Genomic DNA, 13,653 nt, shown 5'->3' on the forward strand with positions numbered 1-13,653 from the left:
GAGGTCGGACTGCGAGTGAGTGTTGCTGGTTTCAATCTTCGGTTTCGTGAGCTTTGCGACGACTCATGTGGTAGGTTGTTTGTGCTCGGAATTCGGATTGTGAACTATTGGCTCATTCTGTTTCAAGCGTTACACCAATACACTGGTACACCGAACCACATATTATGTTATATATTTGACTCTATGTGGGACCAAGAGGGCGGAAGGGTCCATTGTCGCAGAGGGCGAAGGGCGATTTCATCTTCCTACCAAATCGGGGTACCCTGCCAAAACGGCGCCCAATACTTCAGACCAGCCGTTCGGCCCGTTCCGAGAATCGCTGCCTCTCTGGCAGCACCACAGTATGGTCCCACATCCTTTAACAGAAGTGCAAGATGTCCTCTACAACATCTTCTCGTATCTTGATTTTGATCTCCAAGTCGCCGACAATGACGACGTCAGCTCTGAGCTTCAGTCCGATGCGGCTCGCTCCGCTCGCCATACCTTGGCCCTGCTGGCACGAGTCCACAGGAACTTCACTTGGCCTGCTGTGACCGTGTTGTGGAAGTATCTTCCCAGCGACAGACCGCTCAAGATCTGCGGGCGTTCACGGCATTGCCCAACTGCTTTCGACTCACACTGGCGAAGGATGTGGGACTGGGTCTTGTTCAGTAAGCAGAAACGTTTCCATGCAATGTTTTCTACCCTTGATGTCATAAAGTATAGAGTATATGCGGAACAGGAGCACTGAAACCGGAAACTCATATGGGCTGGAAGCGATTTCAGGAATATGCCTCCCTCGTTCGACAAATCGTCGTCGATCCGCTTGTCCATGGCAATCTCTCGATATCGCCTCCGGGGCTTCTGAACGACTCCATTTGGCATCAACTTACCTCATTGGTCCTTGGATGCACTCCCATTCTACCTCGCTTGGAGGCAGTGGTCATAAAGGGCGCGGTGGATGACGATCGTTTGTTTGACATGGGCGCGCTCTCCTTAACAAACCCTGGCATACATAAGTTGATTATCGACTTCACGTATCCTCAACCACTACCCACAGTCCGGCGCCAACGGATCCAGGAAGTGCTGCAGAGTGCCTTCGCGGTGTGCTTTTCGTCTACCCCAAACGTGGAGAAGCTCACTATACGGTCAGTCCTTCCGCTATTGGATTGGAAGTCACTTCCAATATCGCATGTGCGGCTATGCCAGCTGAAGGTCAACACCCTTACCTCGGACCCCACCGATCTCCTGCATCTGATCTCCCTCGCTAATCTTGAGGAGCTCAGCTGTCGTGTTACTTTCCAAACAGCTGTCTACCTCGAACCCTTTCGCTTCCGAAAGCTTCACACCCTCTTCGTCTCTGGCAGCTGGCATTCTACGCGAGATAACTTTCTCGCTCACGTGGACGCGCCTCAACTTCGCGCACTGTCAATTCAAACCGTGAAGTTCCCAAGAGGTGCCGAACAAATGCCTCAATGGTCGTCGCAATACCTTCGGACTGTACCGGCCGCCTTTCCGTCCATCACGGACTTCAGTTGGCTGTGCTCGCAAATGAAGTGGGTTGGGGGGGCAGTCGATACCCGTGCAACGCTGGCAGAACTACTCGAGCCTCTCGCTCCTCTGCGTATGCTCCGCCGCTTCTCCGTGCGCTTCTCCGGCCCTACGGTCGTGCCACACTCTTCCTCAGACTTCGAGTGGATCGCGGACACATGGCCGGACCTCGAGGCATTCACCTTCGTCCTCGACGCTATCTTTGCCACGCGCGATATCAACATCGAGACCGTCGCATCCTTCGCACGCCCCTGCGCCCGTCTTCGTAGTCTCCGCATCCCGCAAACGATATCCAAATCCACCAGCGATACCATCGTCGATATCCACCCGCAGATTCCCCCAACACTACGTGATTTAGTCATAGACAATCTTTTCTGGCAGATGGAGCACGAGGGGGTTGACATGGACGAAAAGGAACCATTGGCGACGTTACCCCTGTCTTTTCCATCTGCGAACGTCTCCCTGGGCCGCATCACTCACTTGCCGCAGTTGAGCACGACCTAGCAGTAGGAAGAAGCTGTACAACCGAGTTGACAAAGGAATCCTGCAGGATTTCGAGCAACAATACTCCTCTACACGAGCACTTGTATTTGCATATGGTGGAAGGTACTTTACTGCATAGCTACACGACCGGAGGAACTGCAGCCACCGATAATTATACGAGACCGCCGAGTGCCCCGGCCCGTCCGCGACAAAACCTCCGCCTGAGAGGCGCCCAAGAGCAAAGGTGGCCGTGAGCGACGTCTTGCACGACACCTTCTTCCTCGGTCAACAATGATGCTCAGTGATACCCCCCGTGCCCGCTGTGGATCAGTAGGTCAAAGCCTCATCTTCCCTGGGCACTCCATACGTGCTGGACATCAGTATCCACAGGGCGGAAGTCTCAAAACTGTTGGCCAGTTCCACGGGGCTCAGCTGGCAACCGTTACATCCTAGTACGTAGTTTCTTGTCGTCTAGTCACATAACGCCGGATGGCGTCCTGGTGCCGGCTGATCTGTACGTGCTGAACGACATGTGTGCTATTCCATGTGGCAACCATGACAGAGAACCCGAGGCAGCGCATCCATCCGCACCGTATGAGACCGTATGGCTCCATGGGAGCCGTTTATCACGAAAGCCCGCTATAGCACAAGGTGTGTTCTGCAAGCTCTAAAATTCTATCAGTAGCTTCTTTATGTCTTTGAACTTCAAGGTTACGCATTTGGAAATCGACTAAATACCACTCCTTTTATGCTCTAGCCTCCTCAGTTCAAGTCTCGCAGCCTGGTCCCGGCTACAAGATGCTTACGTCGGAGACTGCTCATTCTGTCCTAGCTTTCCTAGAAACCCCAATCATGACCAGCACCAAGTCTCCCTCGTTGGCCCATTTCCTGGACATCCTCTACGAGGTGTTCTCTTTCTTCCAACACCGACGCTCTCTCTTGGAACAAAGACATCGTGCACGAGTCTCGCTGGTCCCTCGCGATTGCTGCTAGGACATGCCGCGGGTTCGCCAGCCCAGCTCTCGGAGTGCTGTGGAAGCGATTGCCTGACGATCAGCCTCTCGACGACCTCCTTTGTGCGTTTGGGATCGCCGCAAGAGAACATGGGCCTGTACACGAGGTGTTCAATGACAAGAACGGGCCTCAACGACATCGGTTGCCCAATCGAGACGTGAGCGGGTATCCCATTCTTCGCATTATAGAGGAATACGAGCTCCGCTGGAAGCAGCTGAGAGGATATGATATCGGTTATGTCAGTGTCCCCTCTACGCAGATTCGGAGGTTGTGCTTACTCGTGTTCTTGCAGTGCTTGGCCACTTCGGGTGACCCTCGTACACGTCCCAAATGGACTCGTTTCGTGGAGTATGTTTCACGAGTCCGTGCCATCACTCTCTTTGCCTTCGATGGCCCGAAGCAGTGTGGACTTTGGAGTGAATTGAGGCTCGCGATGGACGGCACTGCCATCCTACTGATGCTACAATCCTTGTCCTATTCACAGCGAGATTTGACTCCCGGCGTCTTCGCCCTCATCTCCACATCCGTAGGCAAACTGGACTTTCCTTTTTGAAGCGATCGGCCTTGGCAGCGGAGGGATGGCACTCTGCGCCGTACGATCACTTAGGTTTTCCTCGCTGCCCCTAATATATCAAAGATCCGTCTGGCACTACCTCTATCTCGCCTCGGTCCAACTCTAATCCAAGCACATTTCTCTCACATCAACCCACAGCTCAGTGACATAGCGGTCATTTGCGATCTTCCGGCCCTCCTCTACTCGTCGACCTCGTTCAACCGTCGTTGTGCAACCTTGTTGTCCCTCACTCGAGTATCGCACTCCGCTCCATCACCACGCTTGCAGTTGGAGGTGCGTGGACAGCCCTTGATATCTTCTCAACGCGATACGTCTTCCGTTGATGCACACACTCATTGTGACGGCCTACGACCACGGAGGGCCCGCCGCTAAGCTCGCTGCTGGTGCGAGCCAGTGTTTCCACACGATCGCCTCTCGACACCCAATGATCACGAGGATCTCGGTATTGACTGAATCTGGCCGCACTCCACGCTCAAGAGGTTGCGTCTTTGTCCCCATCGTCCGAGACACCTTTGAGGGACAGCTAATGGACGTTATCCGCCCTCTTCTTCCCCTTCATGCCATCTACGACCTCTCCGTCATTTTCCCGGCATACTTCAACCTCTCATGCGCGACTTCATACCACCTCCTCATGGCAGAGGCGTGGTCCGAGCTAGAAGCTCATCATATGGACATCCGCCCCTACATCATAAAGCATGAGAGTCGGCCACATGGGGGGTCCCGTCCACGGGATCGTTCACTTCGCCCGCAGCTGCCCGCGGCTTCGTACACTCCACCTTCCTGCGATAGAGATCACGAATGAGACTTTATAGACGGTCGAATGTGCTCACGAGCGTCGTGGATTGCAAACACTCATCATGTCGAAGGTGCTCTGCCCGTCGGATAGGGGTGTCGGAGCTAGTGGAAGGGGTGTTTCCGCTGACTACATCCGCCTTTAGGCGGGAGCATATCGTGATGAAGGATAATTGGGCACTTTGTAAGGGTACATCGCGCCACCTGGGATGCATGCAAAAGCTACAGCTTTGTTTTGACAGGCGTACGAAGGGTCCTGCAGCATGAGATACTAGAGATCATCAGTAACGGCTCCATTTGGATACATGACCATTCGCTTCGAGAAGTACACGATGCTCTGTTTCGCAAATAGGCTAGCTTTGACGGCCGTAACATAAATCCTAGCTGACTGGTCAGATCTATTGCCCAGACGTACTGGGTGTTACATACTCCATCGTGCCTGGCCGTAGATCCGGCGTCAAAGATGGGCGCTTTTGTGGGATGAGTCGGAGTCGCTCCAGAATGCCTACTAGTATCTGCCCTCTCTTTATGCCCCAAACGTCGCCATTGCTACATGCTACATGCTGAGCATATCGGACAGCGCGAGCCTCTATCTTCGAAAGGGCTAATGTCTGACCTCTGGGCGCATCGGTCCTAAACCAGTAATCGCCCCCCAGTTGCACCCCACCGAAAGACACCCTTGGGTTGACGGCAACACGCACATGAATGATGCCAATGGAGAGAATGTATTCGACTTCTTCGCACGAACGGGAGACAGTGCGCAGATCTATGTCGTACGTGGTCGAATACCTTGTACATGCAGTCTGCTATCATCAACTTCCCGATCGCTGCGAGCATGTCGCCAGGAGTCCGTTGGTCCTTTGGAAAGTAGGCTCCCACATATTTTGGATTTGCTATCTCCGGAGGTACATAGTTGTGAGAGCCTGTAACGAAGGAGAGTGATCCTGCAAGGTATCCAATCGGGTGAGCTTCTTTCACTTGACACGACCGGCCGTTCCCTGTTGAGCTAATGTCGCTGTTCTCGCATCTCTGCTGGCTTGTTCTGGCCCTTGCGAAACCAGTACTTACCCACGAAGTCACGAATCCGTTCATTGCCGGTAATCCCTCCCATCTATATAGAAGACACTCTGTTCTACCTTACTGTGAACCACGGCCATGAACAACACGTTCTCTCGCTCTTTGGCAGACCTCCCAGACATACTCCACGAGGTTTTCTCCTTCCTCGACCCTGACATCCACCTCTCGGACGACAATGCCGTGTACGAGTCTCGCAGGTCGCTTGCGATTGCCGCGAGGGCCTGCCGTGGGTTCTCGACTCCAGCATTGAGGGTGCTTTGGAGGCAATTGCCTGACGATCAACCTCTCGCCGATCTCCTTTGTACCCTTGGAGTCGCAGCCAGACGACACGAAACCGAGACGCGGCACGACGAACGTAAACCTGCACGTCATCGGCTTCCGACCTATAAAGTCCGAGGACACCCTGATTTCGTAGGCATAGAAGCATACAAGATCCTCTGGAAGCAATCTAGAGGGTACGATGTCATCTATGTGAGTATATCGGTGGAGTGAACACACGTCTGCATTTCTCATCTGCAGTGTTGCAGTCCTTGATCTGCTCGGGCGACCCTCGGGCGCATCCCCACTGGGCCCGCTTCGTGGAGTACGCCTCGCGCGTCCGTGCCATCACACTCTTCGCATTCGACGGCCCAAAGTGGTGTGGGCTCTGGGATGAATTGCGGTCCGCGACGAACTGTGCCGCAGTCCTGCCAATGCTCCAATCGGTGTCTTTCTGCAGCATTTCCGAGCGTAGTGTCAACCTCGGCACTTTCGCCCTGATCTCTCCAACCGTGCACAGACTTCACCTCCCCTTCGAGAGTCGGTGGTCTTCGCCGCAGCGGCACGAGATGTTGTGCACCATCTTCTCCCGCACATTCCTCGCCGCCCCCATTGTTGCGGAGCTCCGCCTTGCCCTCCCGCCCTCCCGCTTCGGCTTGGCTCTACTGCAGACGCATTGCTCTCGTGTGAGCCATATCGAGGTGGATCCGCAGCTCGATGTCCAAGATCTTGGTATGCTCGCCCAGCTTCCAGCTCTGCGATCGCTGTCAATCTCTATATCATTGCTAGCCTATCCCAGCTGTAGCCTCACCTTCCGCTCTCTCACCACGCTCAAGGTTGCAGGGAGCTGGAGTGATATCAGTGCCCTGCTCGAAACACTACGACTTCCGTCGATGCACACACTCTCCCTAATGGCTCACGAAAACGGGAAGCCGGCCGCGGAGCTGGCCGAGGGCGCCGCCCAATGTTTCCGCACTATTGCCTCTCGCCACGGATCCATCACTAGCCTTTCGGTGTTCACGACCAGCCCGGTCCGGCCCTGGGTATCCGGCTGTGTCCCCCCCAGGATTCCCGCCGTGCCGGATCGCTTCGAGGGAAAGCTGATGGACATCGTCTATCCGCTCCTTTCCCTGCATGCCCTCCGCCACCTCTCCGTCACCCTCCCTACCTACCTCAGACTCACGTGCGTAGCGTCCGACCATCGTCTCATGGCAGAGGCCTGGCGTGACCTGGAGTCCTTCCATCTCGTCATTCGTCCGTACACGCGTCTGATGAGGATCAAGCACGCAGAACGTCCTTACGGAGGTCCGCTCATGGGGATCGCGCATTATGCTCGCAACTGTCCGCGACTCCGCTTGCTCCATCTCTCCCCTATGATGATGGGCGAAAAGGCTCTCGTGGGGGTCGCCCTCCCTCTGGAGCGCCATGGCTTGCGCACACTCGTCATTCCGAGGGTGCTATTGCCGCCGGGGAGGGAGGACCTCTCGGGACTCATATCGGAGCGTGTGGGAGGGGTGTTCCCGCTCGCTGCGTCTGCGTTCCGGCCGGAGCGTATTGTCATGGAGAAACATTGGGCGGTGATGACGGGCGCATCTTGGTGTCCCGAGTGTGCGGGCGGGCCTGTAGAGCCAGCTCCCCCGTTCTGGTAGAGCGCCTCTGTAAGCTGTTGCGCCTGTGCGTGCTGTGATACTCTTTATTGAGCGAGCTTCATCATACAAATACATGACGTGCGTAGCCTCCATATCCTCCTGAGGGCAGCCTTGACTTCCAGCAGCCAGTGATCGCCGAATGATACCTTGAGTGCGCGTACGCAAGGGCGCATAAGCGAATGGGTGCCCAACTAGTACTCACGTCCTATCGGTCGGATCGCAGATCGTGGCACACAGCTGGGCCACGCTCGCAAGAAGATGCGTACGTGCTTCAAACAACGCTAGGGCTTACTTTAAATTGTTCAAGCGGTATTGGAGCTCTGCTAATTGGCGGCTAGACGGACTTGGTCAGAACGGGAATAGCAGCGAGACAGGTGCTGGAAGGATACGTGCCGAAGCTCCGGAAGCTCTTGTTCGACGCGTTGAAGTCGTACTGCGAGTTCGATGAACGCCACAGTGGCGTGCGGGCCACCCGGGTCCGGTGCGGAAGTCCATGTCCCCTGTGCAAAGGTGAGTATATGCGCGGTTACAGGCGGACAAGGCCCTTACATATGTTGGTGAGAGAGTTGGGTAATGAGTGCGATAGTCCAGAGAGGAAGAAAATTGCTGGGAAGGCGGGTATGGCAGGGGAATGTTGGGCGGAAGTAGATATTCCCAAGGTTGGGCGATGCGCGGGGGTCCGTAGTCGTACCAGAGATGTGAGGTTGTCGGGAGAGGAATACAAGAGCTATACGGAGTCATATGCGAGTGCGAGCGAGAGGCGTATGGGTCGCGAGAGCGCGTCCTAGGATATACCGACTGAGAGCGAGAGTGAGAGCGAGAACGGGAGCGAGTTGGAGAGCCAGAGCGCAACTGTGATCGAGATGAAGAGGATTCATGATTACGTTGCTGAGAGCGTTCAGGTGGTGTGAGGTCCGGAAGGTCTCCGTGCCGCCTCGGGTGACGCATCCGCTCGATGACCGCCGTTGCATGTTTGGGCTCCTCCGAGGTCGGCTTAGGGAGCGACCCTGCCGCGCCATGCGTCCCCGATTCGGGCTCCTCGACTGACGAGTGTTCAGTGCCCACGGGAGGCTGTGGGATGTATTCACGGGGGTCGGCCTGGACTGGCTGAGACCCTGGTGGCTCCAGCTCGGCGTTCTAGAGAGGTAATATTCACACGATATCAGCTCAAATGTGGAGAATTGCACACGCCGATGGAAAATGCGATGATGTGCCACACGTGTGCGCACGAGCTCCATTACAAGGAGCTCCAATTCTTCATCGAGATGAAAGCGACAGCGTCTTGTACATCGCCTAGCATACATACATGCGCCTGCTCATGAGCAGGCGCATTGCGTGGCTCTCATGTGCCATATATGTATGCGCTGAGTCCGGCTTTTGGATCAGATAGGGGCACAACTCACACCGCTAGCCCCCTGTAGATCTGCGCCTGCGTGTGTACCGGCAGAGGAAGACGAGCCTGCGACGCGTTGTTGCCCCTAGAGATACACCGGAGTCAATCTAGAATGATTCATTAGAGAAATCGAACAATAAGACAACCTACCCGCCTCTGTGTCCTGTGGCGCTTGGTGCTACGCGTGTGCGTGAACTGAATTCCTGTCGGTTCCGCCGAATCACTGGCCCCGAGTGCAAGTCGCAAGGCCTGTAGGAGTGGCAGGTTACGGTAGTGGGCGTGGTTGTAGTACGTCGTCCGCGAAACTTGGCGCCTCTGGCTTCGGCAGTACTGTCGACAGTCGCAATAGAACTCTTTCTTAGGTGGCATTGCGACACCGTCGCAAGGCTGGCGGCAAGGTGAGTATAAGCTGATTTTGGGGTTGCTGGCTTGACGGTTGGGAGGTAGGTCCGCTGGCGAGCAGAGACCTTGAGCAGCTGAGGGAGAACACAACATGCAATGCGTGATAAGATACACTTCATTGATGGAGAGCCAGAGACAGCTTGAGGCTACTACGTCATGTCATATATGCTAGAGACATTCACGTCCGATCGGATGACGATGAGACGTCAATTGGGCGCTAAGACCTGTTGCACCCAGCGCTTTCCGCTCACAGCCACCATGCCTACCTACGCAACAACACTGCCCGTTGCCTAATCGGGATGTGTGCTGCAACACGTCTCTCCGAAGGGCCTTGTCTATGTACTGGACGCGAGAATTTCATTGCCCTTGCATGCCCGACCAAGGGAGGTCGCTCGTCCTCGTGAGACCGTGTAACACGTTGCTCACTCGTTCGGTGCCACACCTACTGCGATCTCTGTACAAGCTGTGTTTCAAACCGTGCTGTAGCAATGTTCCGAATTTAAGGGGGTATGGGTCCGAGGATTCATGTGCGCTTTCTATTCTTGGTCTCCCGCTATCTCGTCCACCATGCACACGCTGCCTGTGGTGGATGACGTGCTCGCCCAGATATTCTCTCACCTGGATCCCAGTCGGTCCACGTCCCCTAAAAAAGATGAGCTGCTTCGAGCAACCTTGGCTTCGTCTGCCAGGAGCTCCAAGGGACTCACCGTACACGCAATCAAGTTCTTGTGGAGAAGGCTACCCAGCGAGCGCCCGTTAACAAATCTCCTTTCCACTCTCGGGCTTGTGCAATGTGAGCCGGATGAATGTGAGCTGCTGATACTGGTGAGTTGTTTTCGGTGCCCATTGTGACTGTGATTGACGTCGTAATGGCCCTACCCTAACTAGACTCAGAGGCAGGAACCTCACGCTCACTTATCATGGCGTCGCTTCCTCGACTACGCATCACACGTTCGGGAAGTCACTCTGCACCCACTAGAGACTCCTGCCGCCTCCACTCTATGACGAGACGTGTGGTCTCTTATGAATCATCCCATTCTTCCTCGACTCCACTCGGTGACTCTCGACGGCTTATTAACCAGGCAGTCGCCCAGGAACCAGGACTCCTTCCACCTAATTTCTCCTCACGTTCGCGAGCTTTCTTTCTTGATCACCAGCAAAGGCCGCAGACTTGTCCCCGGAACGGACCATCTGATGGATAGCCTCCTTTCCGACGTATGCGCTGCATGCCCCCAGCTACAGACACTCCGAATTCGCTACACCCGCTTCTCCTCAGAAGTGCTGAAATCTTGCCTTCCTCATGTGCGTCGCTTGGAGATCGCTGGGGCCAAAATGCAGAAAGAGTTCGACGCATTCGCGAACCTCCCTGCTCTCCAACACCTCTCTTTGTCACTCGATGGACCCTGGGGTCGTCCCCTCGTGTTTCCGACCTTGCAGAGTCTCGCGGTGAAGGGAGATTCCGTGAGCATTCCTACCTTGCTCAAGCACGCGATCATGCCGCAACTGCGCTCCATCTCCCTTTCTGCGTTATGGATAACGCTGGATCTGCCTTTCGCCAATGAAATAGCACGCCAACACACCGGCCCGCTAGCGTCTAACTGCCCTGCGTTGACGAGCGTGTCCATGCACTTCCGGCCCATGGGCTTTCGCGTCGGGCATGACCCCATCCCCATTTATTTCCCTATCTCGGGCGAAGCCCTCACAGAGATCATCGAGCCTCTCCTGACGCTCCGCGACCTTTGCAGCCTCTCCTTGATCATGGAAAAGATCGACCTGGACCACTCCTCGTCGCTCTTTCTCGACATGGCACGGTCTTGGCCGTATCTCGAGGAGCTCCACATCGAGCTGAATGAGGTGAAGGTGGCGCGGGCGGACGTCTATTCCATCGACCATTTCGCTGATCACTGTCCACGTCTTCGCAGACTTCGTATGCCTGCCTTGGACGTTACCCCGGAGGGCCTTGCGAGGCTTGAGGATTTCGCCGCCCCGGAGCAGCATGCCTTGCAGTATTTTGCGGTGCCAACGATTATGGTTCGAGGACATGAGGCGTTTTGCAAATCAAGATTGCGATTGGGAAAGTTTTCCCGAAGGCATACATAGAATTTCGCACGTAATCACCACGTATACATTGCAATAGGGGTATGGTAGCTATACGCACGCGCCGCGCAACTTCTCGTCAGCCGTGGGTACTTGCGTCGTCTATCTTGAGACCTCGTCGGCGGAACCGACTGCTAGTGTACGTCTAGCATAGTCCAGCATGCCTGCCAGTGCGGGCGCGCGATTTAAAGTGTAATCATTCGAACGTGGCGAAACGATTACCGTTGGCGCAAAGTACCCAGGTAGCTAAGTACTCCAGTGGTCCTGGTACCTTGATGGTCGGTTTCGGTTGAAGTCACATATTTACATAGTTAGGACTCGGGATGCGCCGGAGAGGCGTTTGTTTGGGCGCCTTGGACTGCAGATATCTGACTCCCAGAACTTGAACAAGCTTTCAAGCTCCCCATCACATAGATCATCTACCCTCTCGTGCCAGTTCGGCGCTCAGCCTTGGTATGCCATGGACGACATCATATACCAAGTATTTGAACAGCTGCATGTCAGTGTAGACATTGACTCTGCCCAAGACGAGGTTCGAGACGCGATCCACTGTCGCCAAGCACTAGCACGCTTAGCTCGGTCCTGCAGAGCGTTCACTCATCCGGCTTTGAAAGTCCTATGGAGATGTCTACCTAGCGACCAGCCTTTACTTGAGCTGCTGTGCACCCTCGCCATTGCGCATTACTCGTTGGATGCTTCCACCGCCTACAACTACCTGGTTGATCCCGAGTATAAGGCCATTTATGTTCCTGTGAGTGAAAGAATCGTCTGACAGAAGTGTCCGTATTGACATCTACATCTATAACAGCGCCTGAGCGTACAGCAGGATGTAAGAGCACATCCTCAGTGGGAACGCTTTTCTCAGCATGCCTCCTACGTTCGCAAGATCAACTTAGACCCCTTCCAATCACTAGCACGGTCAGCGATATGGAAAGACATAGCGTCCTTGATAGGCGGCATCCACGTACTACCTCAACTCCACACGGTCTACGTGGGTGAACAAGTCTTCCCCCGGCGTAGTCGCGCTCTCTCTTCTGCCAATCTTGGATGTCTCTCTCTTATCCATCCATCTGTACGAGAGATTCAACTGCGGTACTCTCAATGGGATCACGCAGACACACGGAAGCGCGTGATGGCTCAAATTGTCACCGCAGCTCCCAACTTGGAATGCTTCCACAGTCGGTACTCTCCGGCGGGCCTCGGCCACCCCGGACTTCTGACCTACTTTCCGCACCTGCGCGACATCACGATTGACACCAAAATCCACTCTGGCGACTTGCAGGATCTTGCCAGACTTCCTGTTCTGCGGGATTTATGTATTGTTGTAACCTCACTTTGTAGCTGCGGCATCGTCTCCCCTTCCCTAACTCATCGCTGCGTGGAACGCCCCTGGAAATCCAACGGCGGACCCTTTGAAAGCGCACTTGCTCCGCAGCTGCGATCGCTCTCCATACACACACTACTGGAGAATACCCTGCTTGTGGCAGACGCGTCCCGACTCCTACACCGCATATCCGCAGCTCATACAATGCTTGAGAAGCTATCCCTCTACGTCCACCTGTCCTGGGCCAGTGACCCTGCGCCAAGCCCGAACGCACCGGTCGGCGCGGCGCGGCTGGCGGCCATCGCTGAGCCTCTGCTCTCCCTACGCGCACTTCGCAGTGTGTCGCTGCGTTTTGAGGGCTATGACCTCGAATACGCGTCGCAGGATGTGCAGGCCTTCTCTGCAGCCTGGCCTCGTCTTGAGGAGCTCAATCTGGACTTCCGCGTCGTTCAAGGGCCCCGCGCGGGGATGGATGCACTCGCGCACTTCGCGCGCAACTGTCCTCGTCTGCGCGGTCTGCGTCTACCAGGGGTGGACGTAGTGGAGAATACGCTCGCGGCAGCGGATGCTGTTGCGACCCCACATGCGACCCTCTACGAGCTCGCACCGCGTGAAGCGCCAGATTACGGTGGCAGGGAACATGCAGGGAATCTGCGTATTCCACGCATATTACCCACGGATTCCCCAGTAAATTCCCCCTTGGTGGGAATCTGCTGGGAACATGCACATCCTCTCCAGATTCCCTCAACATCCCCAACCGCTTCTGCAGATTTCAATTGCAAGGGGGACTTGCCTGCCCAAAATCACTTATCCGACCGCGATGACGTCGTCGCATGGTCCGATATCGACCTGCCATTGTATCTATTCACATCTTGACTTCGTACTTCTTGCATCCCCTCTGTATGCCTATCTCCCCCTTAAGTGGTACGTACTGACCATTGACTCTCGGATGACAGGCAGGTGTTCTCTCATACGGGCATATGTTGATTAGGACAATAGTACGTCTCTAGTGTTGCGTGTGAAGTAGTATAAGTCTGATGGCATCTAGCAGGTTGTCCCA

At 55.1% G+C, this 13,653-nt stretch overlaps 4 protein-coding genes across 4 annotated transcripts in view; 3 read left to right on the forward strand and 1 right to left on the reverse strand.

Moving 5' to 3' along the window:
* Positions 1-744: 744 nt before the first annotated feature.
* Positions 745-2,034, forward strand: DICSQDRAFT_171430 (uncharacterized protein; the record flags this gene model as incomplete). Its single annotated transcript, XM_007367097.1, has 1 exon — positions 745-2,034. One exon carries the CDS (start codon positions 745-747, stop codon positions 2,032-2,034), a length of 1,290 nt encoding a protein of 429 aa, XP_007367159.1.
* Positions 2,035-5,148: 3,114 nt separating this feature from the next.
* Positions 5,149-6,928, forward strand: DICSQDRAFT_162182 (uncharacterized protein; the record flags this gene model as incomplete). The annotated part of the gene is made up of 3 exons (XM_007367098.1): positions 5,149-5,356; positions 5,455-5,941; positions 5,998-6,928. Coding segments are annotated over exons 2-3 (1,323 nt in total), but the record flags the coding sequence as incomplete, so codon positions are not given.
* A 78-nt stretch (positions 6,929-7,006) lies between these two features.
* On the reverse strand, positions 7,007-9,139 carry DICSQDRAFT_181547 (uncharacterized protein; the record flags this gene model as incomplete). The annotated part of the gene is made up of 6 exons (XM_007367099.1): positions 7,007-7,877; positions 7,927-8,104; positions 8,173-8,229; positions 8,262-8,514; positions 8,781-8,855; positions 8,921-9,139. The coding sequence occupies 6 exons, from the start codon at positions 9,137-9,139 to the stop codon at positions 7,712-7,714; spliced, it is 948 nt and encodes a 315-aa protein (XP_007367161.1). The 3' UTR covers positions 7,007-7,711.
* Positions 9,140-9,739: 600 nt separating this feature from the next.
* DICSQDRAFT_127907 (uncharacterized protein) overlaps positions 9,740-13,653 on the forward strand; it is a gene marked incomplete at both ends in the record, with an annotated part of 5,137 nt that continues 1,223 nt past the window's right edge. Inside the window, 5 exons of the mRNA XM_007367100.1 lie at positions 9,740-9,997; positions 10,409-11,203; positions 11,310-11,408; positions 11,649-11,768; positions 12,078-13,163. Coding sequence (XP_007367162.1) covers positions 9,740-9,997; positions 10,409-11,203; positions 11,310-11,408; positions 11,649-11,768; positions 12,078-13,163 — 2,358 coding nt within the window. The remainder of the gene's footprint in view (positions 9,998-10,408; positions 11,204-11,309; positions 11,409-11,648; positions 11,769-12,077; positions 13,164-13,653) is intronic.

The sequence above is a fragment of the Dichomitus squalens genome (assembly GCF_000275845.1).
Source record: "Dichomitus squalens LYAD-421 SS1 unplaced genomic scaffold DICSQscaffold_22, whole genome shotgun sequence".
Lineage (NCBI taxonomy): Eukaryota > Fungi > Basidiomycota > Agaricomycetes > Polyporales > Polyporaceae > Dichomitus > Dichomitus squalens.